The sequence below is a fragment of the Furipterus horrens genome, unplaced genomic scaffold (genome assembly GCF_987537825.1).
Source record: "Furipterus horrens unplaced genomic scaffold, mFurHor1.1.pri manual_scaffold_2, whole genome shotgun sequence".
In the NCBI taxonomy this organism is placed as follows: Eukaryota; Metazoa; Chordata; class Mammalia; order Chiroptera; family Furipteridae; genus Furipterus; species Furipterus horrens.
In genome coordinates this window covers 104656529-104673274 of record NW_028327172.1, presented here as the reverse complement: position 1 = coordinate 104673274, position 16746 = coordinate 104656529, and the positions used below count along the sequence as shown (strand labels likewise).

The 16746-nt window shown below is 35.1% G+C and overlaps 3 protein-coding genes across 5 annotated transcripts in view; 2 read left to right on the top strand and 1 right to left on the bottom strand.

The window, feature by feature from the left end:
- The window catches only part of SPARCL1 (SPARC like 1), a 46689-nt gene extending 43735 nt beyond the window's left edge, over positions 1 to 2954 (top strand). Inside the window, exon 11 of the mRNA XM_090266273.1 lies at positions 2531 to 2954. Within this exon, the coding sequence (XP_090122399.1) occupies positions 2531 to 2559 (29 nt within the window). The 3' untranslated portion in view covers positions 2560 to 2954. The remainder of the gene's footprint in view (positions 1 to 2530) is intronic.
- Positions 1 to 16746, bottom strand: part of NUDT9 (nudix hydrolase 9) — a 91918-nt gene that overhangs the window by 12683 nt on the left and 62489 nt on the right. The window contains exon 8 of one of the 3 annotated variants that reach the window (XM_090266275.1): positions 15213 to 16329. The exons of 1 other annotated variant lie outside the window; for it this stretch is intronic. In XM_090266275.1, coding sequence (XP_090122401.1) covers positions 16235 to 16329 — 95 coding nt within the window. In that variant the 3' untranslated portion in view covers positions 15213 to 16234. Of the gene's footprint in view, positions 1 to 15212; positions 16330 to 16746 lie in introns of those variants that run through there. One more of the 3 variants, XM_090266276.1, reaches the window with a different exon arrangement.
- SCPPPQ1 (secretory calcium-binding phosphoprotein proline-glutamine rich 1) lies at positions 7768 to 14008 on the top strand. Its single transcript, XM_090266282.1, has 6 exons — positions 7768 to 7832; positions 8799 to 8831; positions 8921 to 8998; positions 10857 to 10901; positions 11780 to 11806; positions 13940 to 14008. Exons 1-6 carry the CDS (start codon positions 7776 to 7778, stop codon positions 13982 to 13984), a joined length of 285 nt encoding a protein of 94 aa, XP_090122408.1. The 5' UTR covers positions 7768 to 7775; the 3' UTR covers positions 13985 to 14008.

The following is a 16746-nucleotide window of genomic DNA, read 5'->3' as shown; positions in this document are numbered from 1 at the left end:
ATAATGCCTTAAAATTAGAAAGAGCTGAGAGTATGATTTGGTTATTTGTTCATAAATAGACAAGCAGAAAACGTTAGTTCTTTCCCTCTTCAATATGATTCTGTGAAATAAGCTATAATGAGCAAAGAATGTATATTTTTATAAGCAACTAGTTCTGGGTGTTAGTTGTCTATTCCTGAATAACAAATGACCCTAAAGCTTAGAAGCTTATAATCTCTCTCACAGTTTGCAAGGGTCAGGAATCCAGGCATAGTTTACCTAGATAGCTCTGGCAGAGACTCTGCCCTAAGCTCCCTCAGGAGGCATCAGCTCCCCACCACGTGGTCCTCCCCACAGAACTGCTCAAAGACTGACACCTGCTCTCCTCCAGAGTGAAAGATCAGGGAGAGAGAATCCAAGCCTGAGGCCCTGATGATTCTATAACCTAATATCAGAAGTGACATATTACTTCTGCCATATTTGGGTCACAGAGACCAACCCAACCCTGCTTCAGTGTGAGAAGGATCCAGGAGGTGAGGATCATTGGGGGCCATCTTGGAGGCTGGCTGCCTCCGACTGTTTATACCCTGGTAGCACGATAGGAAACTAAGAAGTAATTAAGACCCAGATTCACACAAATAATGCCAAGTTCTGTTCTAACACCTATTCTATAAGCATAATACTTACAAATTCTAATATATCCATAAAACTGGTCCTTTGTTTTCCAGTTGCCATGTTAAAAGATACCCAAGTACAGCTGCCCCACCCTCTCCACTCCACCATAAGGAAGAGGGAACAACTTTGCTGGGGCAGGACATACTTTGTGTACCTTTCTATACCTAACTTGATTTAAAAGGGGGGGGGTCAAAAGGCAAATTTGAACAGAGACCACTTATTTAAGAAAACCAGTCACACTTTGCTGTTCTTTAGAAACTTCTGGCAGCTCTTCAGCACATATGCTCACTCAGGCTCTGTGCTGGCGGGTTGTCTGGGAGGAGCAGAGGAGCTTAAGGTTCAGTGACTCGCAAAGCTCCTAATGGTCTTGTTTGTTCACTGTGGTTTGGCTATGATTACGTTATTTTGAAGAAGGAAAAAAATTATCACACAGTAAGCCAATAAAGCAGAAAGAAACATTTGGTCAGAACAAGTAAACAAGTGATTACTTTGGGATGCAACTAGGGAAAGCAAAAAAAAAAAAAAAATCTCTATTTGTAAGTATACCCTTTCTTCCCTTGGGGCTGAGAAATCAACAGAAGACTAGATAATTTTAGCCAGGCTTTTCCTGAATTTTAATTGCCTTCAATGTGAACTAAATGTGCTCAAATATTCCAGCCCTGTCATTACCTAGCTATGTGAATTAGGGCATACTGCTCCTCCCCAGCAGGCCTCATTTTCCTCTACAAAAGGGGTTCAATTAAGAGACAGAGGAGTCTTATTTACTGCCCAGCACATAACATACATATACTTATTGGCATATATCACACTAATCTTTAGAAAAGCCTTCCAAGTGAGACTAATCGGGTAAACAAGTCACATCATGCAGGTCCTACCAAGCCAGTTAAAGACATTATCCTAGGAGTACTGAAGAATCACCAAAGTGTTTTAAACAAGGGAACAATTTCATTGAATTTGTATTTAAGAAAGATTCTTTTAGTTATATTGTGGAGAAGCCAAAAAACAGTGGAGAAAATGTTGTGGTAAATTCAAGCAAGAGATGATGAGAACTTGAACTAGGGCTATTTCATTAGAGAAAAGAAAAATAAACATATTCAAGATATAGATTAAAAACATAAATGTATTCAAGATATATTCAAGAATATAAACCTATTGAAATATATGCAAATATAAGTAAATACATAAGTAATGACACTATTAACCAAATTTTACAAATGAAGCTCATGCTCAAAAGAAATATACCAAAGCTCATACTCTTTCCCACTCTTGGACTGAGAGGAAGATTTATATTGAGCAGGAAAGTTACCTGGTGCCCCTTACAGGGTAGTAGTTTAGTATGCTTCAAATTAATCTGCTTTGAGTATTAGCTCAACAATTACCGAGTGAAGGTGGGCCATACTGGTAAGGAGTGGTCTTATATCCCCCAGAAAAGCCTGTCTTCTTCCACATGTGCAGCAACGTGTTCTTTTCCAATCATTTTTTTGGAAATTTGATTTAACTGGCATTCTACATCTACTTATTTCCATTATATTTTAGTGACCCTTATAGATTAGTACACTTGACACTTCTTGGCTGGGCCTCCCCTCAACATCCTCTATCAGTGGTTCTCATCCCTACATCAGAACTACCTGCAGAGCTTTCTAAAAATATACATACCATTCACCCACCCCTGGAGATTCTGATTCAGGAAGCCAGAAAGAAAGCCTGAAATTGTATTTTCTTAAAACTTCACAGGTTGTGCTGATGTCCTACCAGGGCTGAGAGCCATCGTGCTGCCATCTTAATTACTGCTCCAGTCCTTCAGCTCTAATATTATTGGTTTTTATTGCTACTCTGTCTACTTTCTAAAGGTGTACTTTGTTTTAATTTTTTACAGAAGACATAGATGAAAATCTCCTGTTTTGAATCAAGGTCCGAAAGAACTCAAACTTTCCGGCATCCTCCCCTGTTCTGACCACTTCTGAAATACATGCAGCCATGACACTTGTAGATTTAATTTAGCAAAATGTTTGCATGTCTGAGAAGAATATGAGAGTAATTGCTTGATAACTGTATATGCACCAGGCATTTAACATTAACTTTGGAAATAAAACTTTAAAATTAAGTAAAGTCAGTATATGCAAAATGCTGTATGCTGTTTGTAAACAGAAGCTTAACACATCACTCTGCATCCATCTGTGAGATACATTTTGTCCATAATATCGCATGCATGTCAAGAAAATGGAATAATGCTCATTTGTTGTGAATGTATATTATTTTCAATGTCTTAATACCCTAATAAAAACCCATAGAAACCCAAATGCTTATTCAGGTTTATGTCTAGTCATTTATTTAAAGACAAACCCAGGGCTCACACTTCATATCAAATTATAATTGTGCCTCCTAGACCCCACAACTTAAGAAAAAAAGTGTGAACGTGGTTGGCAGTTTCTCATGAACGTCCTTTTTCATAATGTAAGTTTAAAGAGAAAAAAAAGAAACTGCTCTTTCCCAAATTCAATTAAAAATGTGAATTATTATGCACTACTTGATGCAACTAATTGTTGTTTCTATGCAGTTGTCCATATGTGTTTGGAGAGAGGGTAGCCCTGCAAAGTTTCTACACATTTCGCATCCTCAAACTAAAGTAATGTGAAGATAACACAGACAGTGGAGAATCCTGAATAGTCTTGATGTCCAACATAGTCAGAGATAAATATTAGTACTGTAAATTGAAACAAGAAAACTTATCTTAAAAGAAAATGTGTTCTCATTTGGGCTCTTTTTTGGTAACTATTAATACAGTCAAAACTAGATTGCAAAATATAAAAGACACTAATAGTTTTCTAAGGTCTGAAAGACCCTGTCACCCACTTTACTTAAAATATTTGAAAGAAAATAAAATGTTTTTTAATATATTTTCCTACAGGAAATAAAAGACATCAATGTAATTATCTTTATTTCTTCAAACAATCAAAATGTGTTGTTAAGAGCCTTATCTGTGGCAACCGCTGAATGTGCCCCTAAGATTTTTTTGTTTCCAAAAATGTTTAAGTATATTTTATTGATTATGCTATTACAGTTGTCCCAATTTTCCCCCTTTTCCACCCTCTGCCCAGTACTTCCCTTCCCTCCAGCAAACCCCCACCCTCCCTTAGCTTATGTCCGTGGGTCGTGCATATAAGTTCTTTGGCTTCTCCATTTACTTTACTATTCTTAACTTCCTCCTGCCTATTTTGTACCTACCAGTTATGCTTCTTGATCCATGCACCTTTTCCCCTATTTATCCCCTTCTCCCTTCCCACTGATAACTCTCCATATGATCTCCATATCTATGGTCCTGTTTCTGTTCTGGTTGTTGGCTTAGTTTGTTTTGTTTTGTTTTGTTTAGATTCATTTGTTGATATTTGTGGGTTTGTTGTCATTTTAGTGTTCTTAGTTTTGACCTTATTCTTTTCCTTAAATACGTCCCTTTAATATTTTATATAGTAAAGCCTTGGTGGTGATGAACTCCTTTAGCTTTATCTTGTTGGGAAGCACTTTATCTGCCCTTCCATTCTAAATGATAGCTTTGCTGGATAGAGTAATCTTGGTTGTAGGCCCTTGCTTTTCATCACATTGAATACTCCTTGCCAATCTCTTCTTGCCTGTAGTTTCTTTTGAGAAATCTGCTGATAGTCTAATGGGAATTTCTTTGTAGGTAACTCTCTCATTTTCTCTTGCTGCTTTTAAGATTCTCTCTTTATCTTGAACCTTTGGCATTTTAATTATGATGTGCCTTGGTGTGGTCCTCTTTGAGTCTGGCTTATTTGGGATTTTATGTGCTTTTTGGACTTATATGTCTATTTCCTTCACCAAATGAGGGAAGTTTTCCTTCATTATTGTTTCACATAAGTTTTCAATTTCTTGCTCTTCCTCTTCTCCTTCTGGCATCCCTATGATTTGGATGCTGGCATGTTTAAAGTTGTCCCAGAGGCTCCTAAGCCTCTCCTCATTTTTTTCAATTCTTGTTTCTTTATTCTGTACTGGTTGACTATTTATTTCTTCCTTTAGTTTGAAAGCATTGATTTGAATCCTGGCTTCCTTCCCTTCCCTATTGGTTTTATGTGGATTTTTCTTCATTTAACTTAGTATAGCCTTCACTTCTTCCCTTATGCATTTGCCATATTCAGTCATTTCTGTGAACATTGCTATCCCCAGTGTTTTGAACTCTTCATCTCTTAGGTTGGCTATCTCCTCCTTGCTTAGTTCTCCCTCTGGAGCCTTGATCTGCTCTCTCTTTTGGCCCATACTTCTCTGTCTCCTCAACTTGACAGCCTTTCTGTGTTTACCTCTGTGTCTTAGGTAGAGCTGTCACACCTGCTATGGTGTAAGGGGTGGAGCCTTAGGTATTGGTTAGTGCACGGCAACTTGTTTCATCACCTTGTGGCACTATATGTGGGGGAAGGGTCAGAGAGGGAACAATGCCACTTGCTCAGCACTCTCCCCTTTTCCAGTCATTTCACCCACTTCCTGTATGCAACTGGTGCCCCTCTAACTGTTGTCTTGTTATGGTTTCCAGAGTGAGTGGGTTTGCATAGTTCTTGGACCTTGGAGGCCCTCTAAAAGGACTCTCCTGAGAGACAGGCACTATCCTCTGCCACCCCAACCTCTACTGGTTTTCACAGCCAGAAGCAATGTGACTTTATTTTCCTCAGCGCTGGAACTGTAAGCTGGGATCATTACCTCTGCACCCCTCCTGGCTTTTATAATGCGTGACTGCTCATTCCACTGGCCAGCTGCAGCCACTGCCTTGTCACTGCCACTGCAGCCACACTGCATCCTCTCCATCCCAGCTCCCCATCTCTGCCCCTCCTATGGATTTGAATGAGTATTACTTCTTTATATCTTTGTTAGTTGGACTTCCATGCAGTTCAATTTTCTGATAGTTCTGCTTGTTTTTTGTTTTGAGGTAGATGTATTCTTTCTTATAGTTGTGGAAGCAGCTAAAGGGTGTCTATCTATTATTCCATCTTGGTCAGAAGTCCACCCCTAATTTTTTATATTAGATAATCTTCTGATTAACTTCAAAATTTTATTTATCTCTTTTCTTAGCTCAATGAGTCACTTCTTCTTAACCAGACCACATCACACCGTATAATGTCTAAATAAAGTTCAATTAGATTAATCAAAATCTAATTATTTTATAATATTTTCCAACTAGGGAAATAATTTTATAATGTTCTAATGTGTGGCTCCAAAGAAATGTCATGAGAGGTCTTAACTAATTAAAAACCAAGTTTCTAATTATGAGTTTTCTGGGAACAGTGAAATTGTATTTGGAGGTGTTAATTAGACCTACATAACCATTTTAAAAGTTTGGTTTGTTTTTTTTGTTTTTTTCTTTTTTTTTACATATTTTGGAATAGTGAAAAGTAATTTTTTAAAATTATTTAGTTATTTGTTTATTTTATTTTTAGAGAGAGGGGAAAGGAGAAGGAGAGGGAGAGAAACATCATTGTGTGGTTGCCTCTCACTCGCGCCCCCAACTGGGGACCTGACATGCAACCTAGTCATGTGCCCTGACTGGGAATTGAACCAGCGACACTTGGCTCGCAGGCCGACGTTTAATCCACTGAGCCACAGCAGCCAGGGCGTGAAAAGTGATTTTAATGCTAAAGATACTACCTAAATATTTACTAAAAATGTTTTAATTAAAAATAATTTTCATTTTGAAATGAAAAATATTAATAAGAGCAAATTTTAGAAGCTTAACTTTTTCTGTCTGTTAAGGCTCCCATGTGTATTGCTGACCTAAATGATATATTGTAGAAGCACTTTAATATTCTTGGTGGTCACACTTTCTAACTGTGGGTTGCAATAAAGACATCAGTCTAATCCCAAACAAGGGGATGAAGTTATTTTCTCAATAATCAGTCTATAACCCTTTCTCTGTGTAATTGAGATACTTTATACCATTGGAGTTTCTAGTCTGGAAACAATTATTCAGTTTAGCTTTGAATTTTGTGACTCATATTGCCCATAACCATAAAGGCATTAGTAATACAGCTTAAATACTAGACAGGCACTGAGATTCTAGGAGATCACACTGTTCCCTGACTTCTTGCTCCAAGTGCCATTTGAAGCAAAGGTAATTTTTAAAGGACCTATAGTATCATTTGGGTTGATTCTATTGCACTAAGTAAAAGAATGTAAGATATTCTTGTGTTGGATAACTTAATGATTTCTAATAGTTCCACTTAATAAAGGTAAAAAAAAAAATGCAAGGGTTTGAATGTAAGGAAGAAAGGTACAAAGGAGAGACATGAAAAGGAGGGAAAGGGTGATAAGTTGCCTAAATTCAGGCACAATAAATTAGCAGAAAGGTAAATCCGATTTGTTTCAAATACAAATAAAATAGTTTATGGGTGACTTATATATAAAGATCTAACTTGCTTCGGGCACTAGGAAAAGTCTTAATAAGAACATGCTGAAATTGACTTTTCTTCCAAAATTCTAGAGTTCAGTGATTTGGTTGGAAACTCACAAGGTAAGTTCATTTGAATTAAATGTGGTTGAAGACCATGAAAAGTTTGCTTTCTGGCCAGTAAAAACAACATTTATTTGCTTTATGGAATCTACTCATATTGTGCTTTTTGTCTACCAAACCATATCATTTCCTTCTTGAGAAATTATAATTGTAACAGCATCCAGACCATGTGAAGGTCTGGTGAGTCTTACAGGGGTAGAATCTCAAGGTGGATTGATTTGTATATTACATAAGAAATCTCATTTGAGCCAGTAGTAGTACATTCCCAGCACTAGGCATGATATGACAATGGAATTTGAAGATTTGTGGGTAGAGATTACAAATTCAAATAACTTCAGGGACCAAAAAGGTATATAGGTCGAACTGTGAGATTATGAGGAAGAGAAGGAATTGTATGGAATGTTATGAGCCAGGAGAATGTTAGTCTTACCTAAAGGCATTCAATGTTTTAAAGCACTGTCTAGGCTCCCAAAACCTGAACCTAGAAGCAGGATTTAGCCTGACCACTATTTCAAAACCTCTAACTAAACAGTCTATTTACAATGGGAATAGGACTTAGATCGAAAAAACTGAAAGTGATCTCCTAACCCTTCCATTCCAGACTCTCTTCAGAATGAAATTTCTTATCCTGGCTGTCCTTTTGAGCACTGCCTCTGCCCTGCCCATCCCTGTGAGTACCACCTCCCGCCCCCCATCCGTTGTCCACCCCACTTCCATTCTAGAGGCAGTATTTCTGGGCTAGAAAGCATTTTGTATATGTTTTCATTTCACAAAAGAGGAAAGTGGAGTCCAGAAAAGTTGTAGTCTGGGGAATATACTATTTTTATAAATCCCAGCTGCACGTGCCATTTGCTAAGTGTGAGACCTTGAGAAAAGAACTAACGCATGGCTTCCCTGTTTGTAAAATGAGTTATAAGAACTGCCGCAGAACCTTGTGAGAATGATAAAAATACATTTAAAGCACTGAGGAAACTCTCAGATAAACTAAGCAATATAGAGGAAATATTCTGCAGTGACCCAGGTCTTAATTTCACGTTTGAATTTAATTTTATTTACAACAACCTTACCCCAAACCATCTCATGTTGACTATAGCAGTGCTTTCTACATCTATACAAATGAGGTTTGAGTCTAACCTGTGTTTATTATAGTCTGAATATGTAGGACGAAATAGGCAGGTAACTCTCCCCCATACATTTTTTTCTTTTGCAGCAAAGGAGATTTGAGAGAAGTGAGGGAGCTTTCAAAATTTGTGTTTGGGGATACAAAATTTAAACTTACACTTCCAAACTCCTTTTACTTTGAACTTCTAAATGTTGAGAACTAAACTGAGAATACTTTTGATTCAAGTATAGAGAGGCATCCAATATGTAATTAATCTGAAGAAATATGAATAAAAACATTTTTTTGAAATAAGTTTACAGGTAAAAAGTACACGTTTTGATCACTGGGCAAAATTAATTCAATTTTCCCTATTAGGTACTCAACCGAGTTTTATTTCAGAGGTGAAACTACATCACTGATGGGTGTAATGCTCAGCAGAGGCTTGTTACCTATTCTCATTTAGAATAAAATCTCTGTAATGAGTAATGTATTGCCATATGTTGCTTCACCTCATTGCTGTTAATGTTTTACAAGCTTGATCAATCTGGAGGCAGTTCCAGTGGTCAGGTAAGCTAGATCTGTATTTTCAAATGACATGTTAGTCATTTTAAGTTTGCAATTGTCTGCAGTTGCTGACATCTTGTTTCTTTTTGCAGAGGTTTTACTTTTACCCACCACAAGCACCACCGTTTTTTCCTCAGTTCCCATTTCTCCCACCCCAACAACTGCCCCCGGTAAGTATGGGTTTAGGAAACCTCCACTTGTGAAAGAACTTATTAGTTGGGTGATGATTAGGAAAATTTCCAAATTTTTATACAGAACCATGAAGCCCTATGAGATCCCCAGGCATTAGGTACTCATCTCCCCTCCCCGCAGAGCTTCCGGTGACGTGTGACAAAGGGCCCCCAAATCTTCAGTGATTTCTTCCAGTGTCTTTCTCCACTTGCCATCAAAAAGGTGTTTATAGAGAATTACTTTAATTTTGATGAGGCCATTCTTCGTGAAGAGAATACTAATCTCTTGCTGCAACACCCATTCTGTTCCTCCTCCTAAATTACTTGGCTCCTTTCTTCTGGCTAGTTTTTTTCCAGCTCTCTAAGTTTTTCTCACAGGCCAAACAATATAATTAGCTTGCTCTTTTTATTGAACCCTCTCCCATCTTCCTAATACCTGGATTCCTACAATAGTTTATTTAACAAAGGCCAGAACAATGCTAAATATATAATAGAATTGCCTTTATTCTATATGTAAAGCTTTTGTTGGTACAGACAGCATTCATTCAGTTAATATTTGCTGGGTCTACTATGTAACAGCGTCTGTAGTGAGGGCTGGGAATACAAAAAGTGTAAGTTTGATGAGGAAGAGAGATTTAAAGAAGAAAAAACTGTGATTTGATAAGGCTTCTAGATGTAAATACAAAACTGATTTAGGCTGTGGATCAAAGACTTTATTCACAGAGGAGCCGGTATCTGGCCAGGATATGAAGGATGGGAAGTGGGTGAGGCACTCCAGACCCAGGGAACCACAAATGCCTGGGACAGACCTAAGCAGGACGGGGCAATTTGGGGGAAGAATGACCAGTATAGAGACTGCAACACAGTTTGGAAACATGTTACATTTGGACAGTATTTAAGCAATGAGGTTTTGAAAAGTTCACACATTTTAAAATAGCATCTTGCTTAACTTATTAAATGTTTTTAAAATAGTAATGATTTTGCAAAATTTTGTTTTATATCTAAATGTAACAAACACCTTCCTTTTGCTTATGTTTAATTTCAAACAGTTTATTTCTCATCTTTAAGTAGGCTTTTGTAAATTTGTCACTGAAGTTACTTAGAGTTCTCAGGGAAACATTCTTCTTAATATTTTCACTTCCTAACTAATATTAGCCACTAAATTTCTAAGTACTTGCATTTTAATTAATTGATAATTATTTTGGTTCTAGACAAATCTAGGTGCATTGTTTCCTTTTGGGGGCTGACATTCAGTAGGATTTGTTTTAAATTAATACAAAATCCTGGAGTCTTAGTTCATAATTGGGAGAGTTGGATTCCCAGTCAGGGCACAAGCCTGAGTTGCAGGTTCAGTCCCCCATCAGGGGCATACAAGAGGCAACCAATCGATGTTTCTCTCTTACATCAATGTTTCTCTCCCTCTGTCCCCTCTCTCTAAAAATCAATAAGCATGTCCTCAAGTGAAGATTTTTTTAAATGTAGGAATGTCTGTAATCTTATTTTTTTAATTATGTAAAAAATCTATGTGGCAAAAAAATAAATCACTAGTCTTCGAAATGGGAACTCTTCCTTCCACCAGGTGGCAGAATAGCATTAAATATCAGGCAAAGAATGACCTGTAGAGAAACTGATAAGATGTGCAAGAATTATCAACACATAGAAAAGATCCCTGAGCTTCTGTTTTGACTAATTAAGCAAGCTAAGCATTCCTCTTGAGAGACAAAAATTACTTGAAATCCATTAGAATCGAACCTCCACAACCTGATGGCTCAATAAATACTAGCTGAATAGATAAATGGATAAATGAGAAAACACGCCAAAACAAAATGTTTTATTCACAATTTTTATTTTTTTGTAGATTCCAATTCCTCTTCCTTTTCCTTTTCCATATGATCCAAATCAGGTAATTATACTTGAAGTTCCTCTTTTAAAAGTAATTAAATGAATACAAAACTCGAAAATTCTTTAATCAGAGAAATTTGATACCAAGAATGACTGGTTATCATTCTCTTTTGGGGATCATTAGTTATGGAACTCTGATTTGAGTTCTTTGATGTACAAATCTCACATACCCTTGAAAACTGAGCTACCTAAAACCTGAAATTCCTTGCTTATTCGGAGGGAAACTAAGAGACCAGTAGAAAAAGCATTTTAAGTCAAATAACCTGGGGATGCAAGCTCTACCATTTGCTACTTTGGAGTAATCTCAAACTCCTTTGAGCCTCACTTTCTTCTAGAATATAAAATAGTGAAAAGTATTTATTTATAAAGTCCATTTTACCTCTTAAATTTTATGCTTACATTTGCCAGTAATGGGAGGAAAATACATTCTTGTTAAAATTGAATCTATTCTAGAAGTCTTTGAACTAGATTCAAGGTTTTGGTCATGGTATAAAAGGATTATTTAAATTTTATTCATGACAAGATTGACTCAGTCACAAACCAGAAAGTTGTGTATATGATAGCAATTCTTCCTAAAATTAGAGGAAGTGACATTAGTTTTCTTCCATTAAGAAGTGAACCCAAAATATAACCTTTTTCCAACCTAGTATGCATAAGTTTAATGATCTTCACAAAAGGTCCCTGCTATGTCTGGAGTCCATGAAAGAAATAGGGGAGTTGGCTATGGGGGCTTACTTAAAATATTAGTGACTATGAACCTTAGTGACATAATTTTAGAAATTCTAAAATTATTAATCAAGGTAATATAAAATGTGTAACAGAAAAGATAGATAAAATGCTGAATTATACCTCCTTGGTGACTTGTTTCCTTTATTTTAGGTCCTGACACCTAATGATCTTATACAGGTAAGTATATTCTAGACTGTCATCTATAAAGTTTTAAAAAATATTACATTCCACACCCTACCTAAGATTAGCCAGTTCACTATGAAAATTACTCTGTTATTCCAATTCATTTGGAAATAAAATTAAGTCATGGCTACTAAATTCAAAGACAAAGAAGCAATTTCAATGCTTGCAAGCAGTTTTACACTTATTTGTTCAATTCATCCAAACTATAAATCAACAACAAAAAAAGTCTTCTATCATTGATGAAAGTGAAAGTGAAGAATCAAAAGACTTAAGAGTTACAGTATAAATTGCTTTAGGAGAGATGAAAGACTTGATTATTTCTTCATTAACAAAGTATTAGCATAAACAGAATACATTAAAGGTTATCAAATCTAAATCCCAACAGGTAATTTTTTACTAAATCACACATCATTCATCTTTATGAGGAAGCCTTTTATTGATACAATAAGTTATTCAGAATCTTAGTTTACAAAAACACAGGAGTAATACTTGGAGTTACAAAAGGTAACATTAAAAAATTCTATTTTCCAGTCTAAAAATGTTTTCACACTTAAACATTTACTGAAATCAAATCTCAAAACAGATACATACATTTCATCTAGGAACTCCTTTTTCTTTAAAATACTATCATTAACTAAATGGTACATTTTATAATTACGGCATCTTAGAACCAAAGACATGCAATATTTTGTTAAAATGTCAGAAAGTTAGACCTAAATCATTTATGTGCCTAAGATAAAATTTTCAAGATTCTTCAGTAGTCTACTTAAAGTCAACCTACTTGAAGAAAACTAAAGTGTCCCAGAAACTGTAAGATCAAACAGGTAGCTTCCAAGCCTAACTAAATAAGAACCTAAGTCTTTTGAGTTCAAATAACTAAGTCTTCTTCCTACCCATTCTATTTAATCAACATTATAGTCCAACTCCAAAAGGAAAATGAAAACTTCTCCATATTTCTAACTAAAAATGTTTTAGGTAACTACTACTTTCAATGATTAATGATCGGTAACTACAAAATTTTCAAGTTCATCTTTACATCAGAACAAGGTTAAAAGAACCTGTGGTTGAAAAGCCTGAATTCTAACCTCGTCGTTACAATTAAATTATCTGGTGACCCTGGGTAAATATATTTAGCGCCAAGTTTCCTTTCAGTGAAAATTCTGACTCTTCAGATACATGACTCATTCAAATTACCCAGATCTGAACACTTAGTACCTAGTTATTTATTTTTCTTAACATTTTAAAAGCGCTGCTGGCCACGACCCATCCTGGAAAGAATCCTGACAGAATAATTTATAGAATTGCTGTATCTTCATGGTAGTAAGATTTTTTTTTTTTTTTTCTCCCAGTGATCCTAATTAAGTCAGGGGGCAGGAAAAGGCATCAGAAGAGAACAAACATTACCTCAGATCAAGAAAAAGGACAGTGTTTAACCTGACAGCCCTGCAAATAGAGAGATTGGCCTTCTTGTTGGGTTAATTTCTTGAGTAACTTGCCAGTAAAAGGAAAGGACTATATGGAAGCTACAAAGCAATGCTTTCCCAGTGAAACTGTCTGGGCAAGCAAATACTCAGAACAAAGTATTCACAGGTGTCCTAAAATGTTGGTGCAAGTATCATTCCCATAGGGAATTTGCGTAATTTAAGAAAGCACTTGTATGGAAGTATACACAGTGAGTTTCTTAACCATTCACATCAGTTTTCTGTCTTTTAGATACAGTGGACACAGATACAAGGCAGTTACAGGAAAATATTTCTGTGAATTAAGAAACTTATTTTTGTTTGTTTGCTGTTTTTCCTTTATTGCCATTTATTATCACCAACAGCACTAAATGAAAATGAGCAACTCACTAAATAGCCTTTTGTTAACCAAAATGTTAAATTGTCTCTGGTATTACAGGTGACTTTTTATTTTTACCAATTTCTCCATTTTTTAATTACAGTTGACAGAATTAAGAGAATTTAAATCCATACATTGCAAATTTATCTAAAAATCTTACAGCATGCAAATAAAAAACTAATCAGTAATATTTTTCATACAGAAAATATTTTAACATATATGTACTAAGTTTAAGTTAAAAAATAAATCCATTGACAATACTGATCATTGATTTTTCTTCTTTCACAGTTAATAACTTCTATTTTGAACCAACTCCTGGTAAATCCACATTAATTTTTTTGTTATTATAAACTACAAACCTACTAATGAACTTAAGATAATATGTTTTGGTTTTTTTTTTTATTTCTAGGGCTTCTTTGGGGTAAGACTTCATTTCTATGATTATATTGATAAAAGTAACATTTAATCTCAGAAAAGGTAACAATAATTCTTGGGAACCATAAAAATATATGGCGGAACTGAACCCAATTGATCTACCCAAATTAGACCTTATGAATTATAAACTCAATTTCCTCTAAGAGCTTTAGATCAGAGTTTCTGGATGTCTAGAAAGGTATTTTCATAATGCCCACGGTACTTAACAAAATTTCAGTTTACAGCAACATATGCAATATTAGGTTAGAAATTTCAAACAGTAAAATATTACCTCAAACTTATTGTTGTTTTATGGATAAGTCAGTCAGTAGTAAGCAAAGCCTGTCATGAAACTACCAAACTTAGAAATGGCCTGACCTCAAGTCAACACACCTCCTTAACACAAAGCATCAGTTTGCTTGATGGAAAGCTACAAAACTCGAGACTACCATTTTGATTCTCACCCAAGTTTGTTTCCATTTAAAATATATAAAAGGTATATTTTTTTTTAAATATCTGAATTCGTGTCAGTTAAAATTATATACAGTATGTGTTTATTTTAATCCACTTATAAAGAAGCCAACAAATCAAATACTCTTACTTCTGATCCTGAGAAAGGAATTGGATTTCACCCAAGTTTTCCTTCTGACAGTTTCATTGCCCTCTAGTGCTTATTTAGTGTTTCCTACCACTTCAGATGTTCTCATCAGATCATCATGGGGGCCAAGTGGGAGGAATTAAGCTCTGTGTTGCCAATAAAGAGAGCTGAGGATTCAATTTATTATCATTTAGGTACAACAGAACCACATTATTCTCTACCTCCTAATATACATGATTATACCAATACTAATCCATCAGCAATAAAATAACCCTAATATGGGAGACATGGTTGGAGGTGAAGAAGAAATTATGGAAAAAATACCTTCATATAATAACTATAATCTGTATCATTTATTTAAGCAGAAATAATTCTCTCAGTACTATATCAGAAGTTATATAAGGTTAGTAAAATCTTCTTTCAAGTATTATACATTTTAAATACTTTTCTCTTGCTTAATGGTTTCAGATTGTGTACATGTTGATAAATTAATATGAGGGACACAGGTGTAACAAGACCAAATTAATAAAAAATGCTTTCTTCAAATGATTTATTTTAAAATCAGTTTATTTATTAAAACATCACAAATATTTTAGAAAATGCCAATCACATAAGTCCTTATACTGTAATACAGAGTAGTATTTAACCTCTAAAAGTTGGTAAAATTTTCAAGTGCCCTCATTAGCTATTGAATATTTAGATTTTTAGAGTTATGCTTTTATGCAAGTTTAGCATATGCTTCTATTTAAGTTTGAAACTTTCAGATCTCAAGAATAACTACAGGCAACAAAAACACTGATTATTTATCATTAGGTTAAAATATTATCAAATAAAATTGTCTACGGGCCAAATTATGCAAATAATTTCAATACTACCCAAATCAGATATGGCCTTTAATTTCAAGCCACAAACCATAATATATTAGTATGGGTAACATTACTAGTAAGTAATACATAATCTTCCAAATTGCATACTTAAAAGTAACAAATCATGAAAGCTTCATAACCTTAGTAGGGAATACAGTTGACAGAGAATAAGTTTTGGAACCAGGCAGACCAGCAATCAAATCCTAGTTCTGTCCATTACTGAATAAACCTTGGGGCACCCTTTCTAAATACCATTTTCATTCCTGAAATGTGAAAAATACTACCCAATTTAACAGGATTATTGTGAGGATTAAATGATATAATGTAGATTCAACAAATGGTATTTACTATTACTATTTATTTTACTAAATATCTCTAGAATATAAAAAAAAGCAAATACATAAGCTACAGCTCCTTATGAACCGTCTTAAAATAAAATTTTAATGTGTTTTTTCTCTTTTATAGATGGTGCTGGATACTTAGAGTTATCAGAAGATTATCTACTTCTATCTATAAATTTATAGCAGCAGTTTTATCATTTTACATACTTTGTAAATGTTCCAGTGAAAACTCCAAGTGCCACAAAGAATTCATTATCTATAGACCATGTGCTTTAGTCATTCTTTAAATAAAATTTAAATAGAACCTAATATCTTTACCAATGTCAGTTTAAATTTATAAAAAACTATTAAACAAACGTGAATGTCATTCTTGAGGACACTGCTCAAACTTTCTCGAGCTTTTGTAAGCTGTTTCAATTTTACAGTATCTATTCAGTGCCAGAAAGAAGCGATTTCTTCCTACAAAACAGTAAAAGTAGAATCAGACTTCCATGCTGAGAGAAGGTCATCCTACCCCTCATATAATAAGCATGCCATCCTTTTCAGGCACAAGTTCCTTATTAGACACCCAGGGACCAGGAATTTATGGATTTTAGAAAAGTAATACCATACATAAACCTTACAACTCTTTCAGTCATTCAAGGCCAAGAGCCTCATGTTTCTCAGCAAAACTGACAGTCATACTAAGGGGGGGAAAGCTCCCTGTCAGTTCAGTTCAGTTTTGCCACCAAAGGAATTTTGACACTAAGTCAGAAAAAACAAACAAACAAACAAACAAACCTTTTGATTTACCTTAGCCCTAGTTCTATCCTCTAGATACAGAGTAAACTCAATACCGCTTTCAAATGTGTAAAGAAAAAAACCACCACCACATCT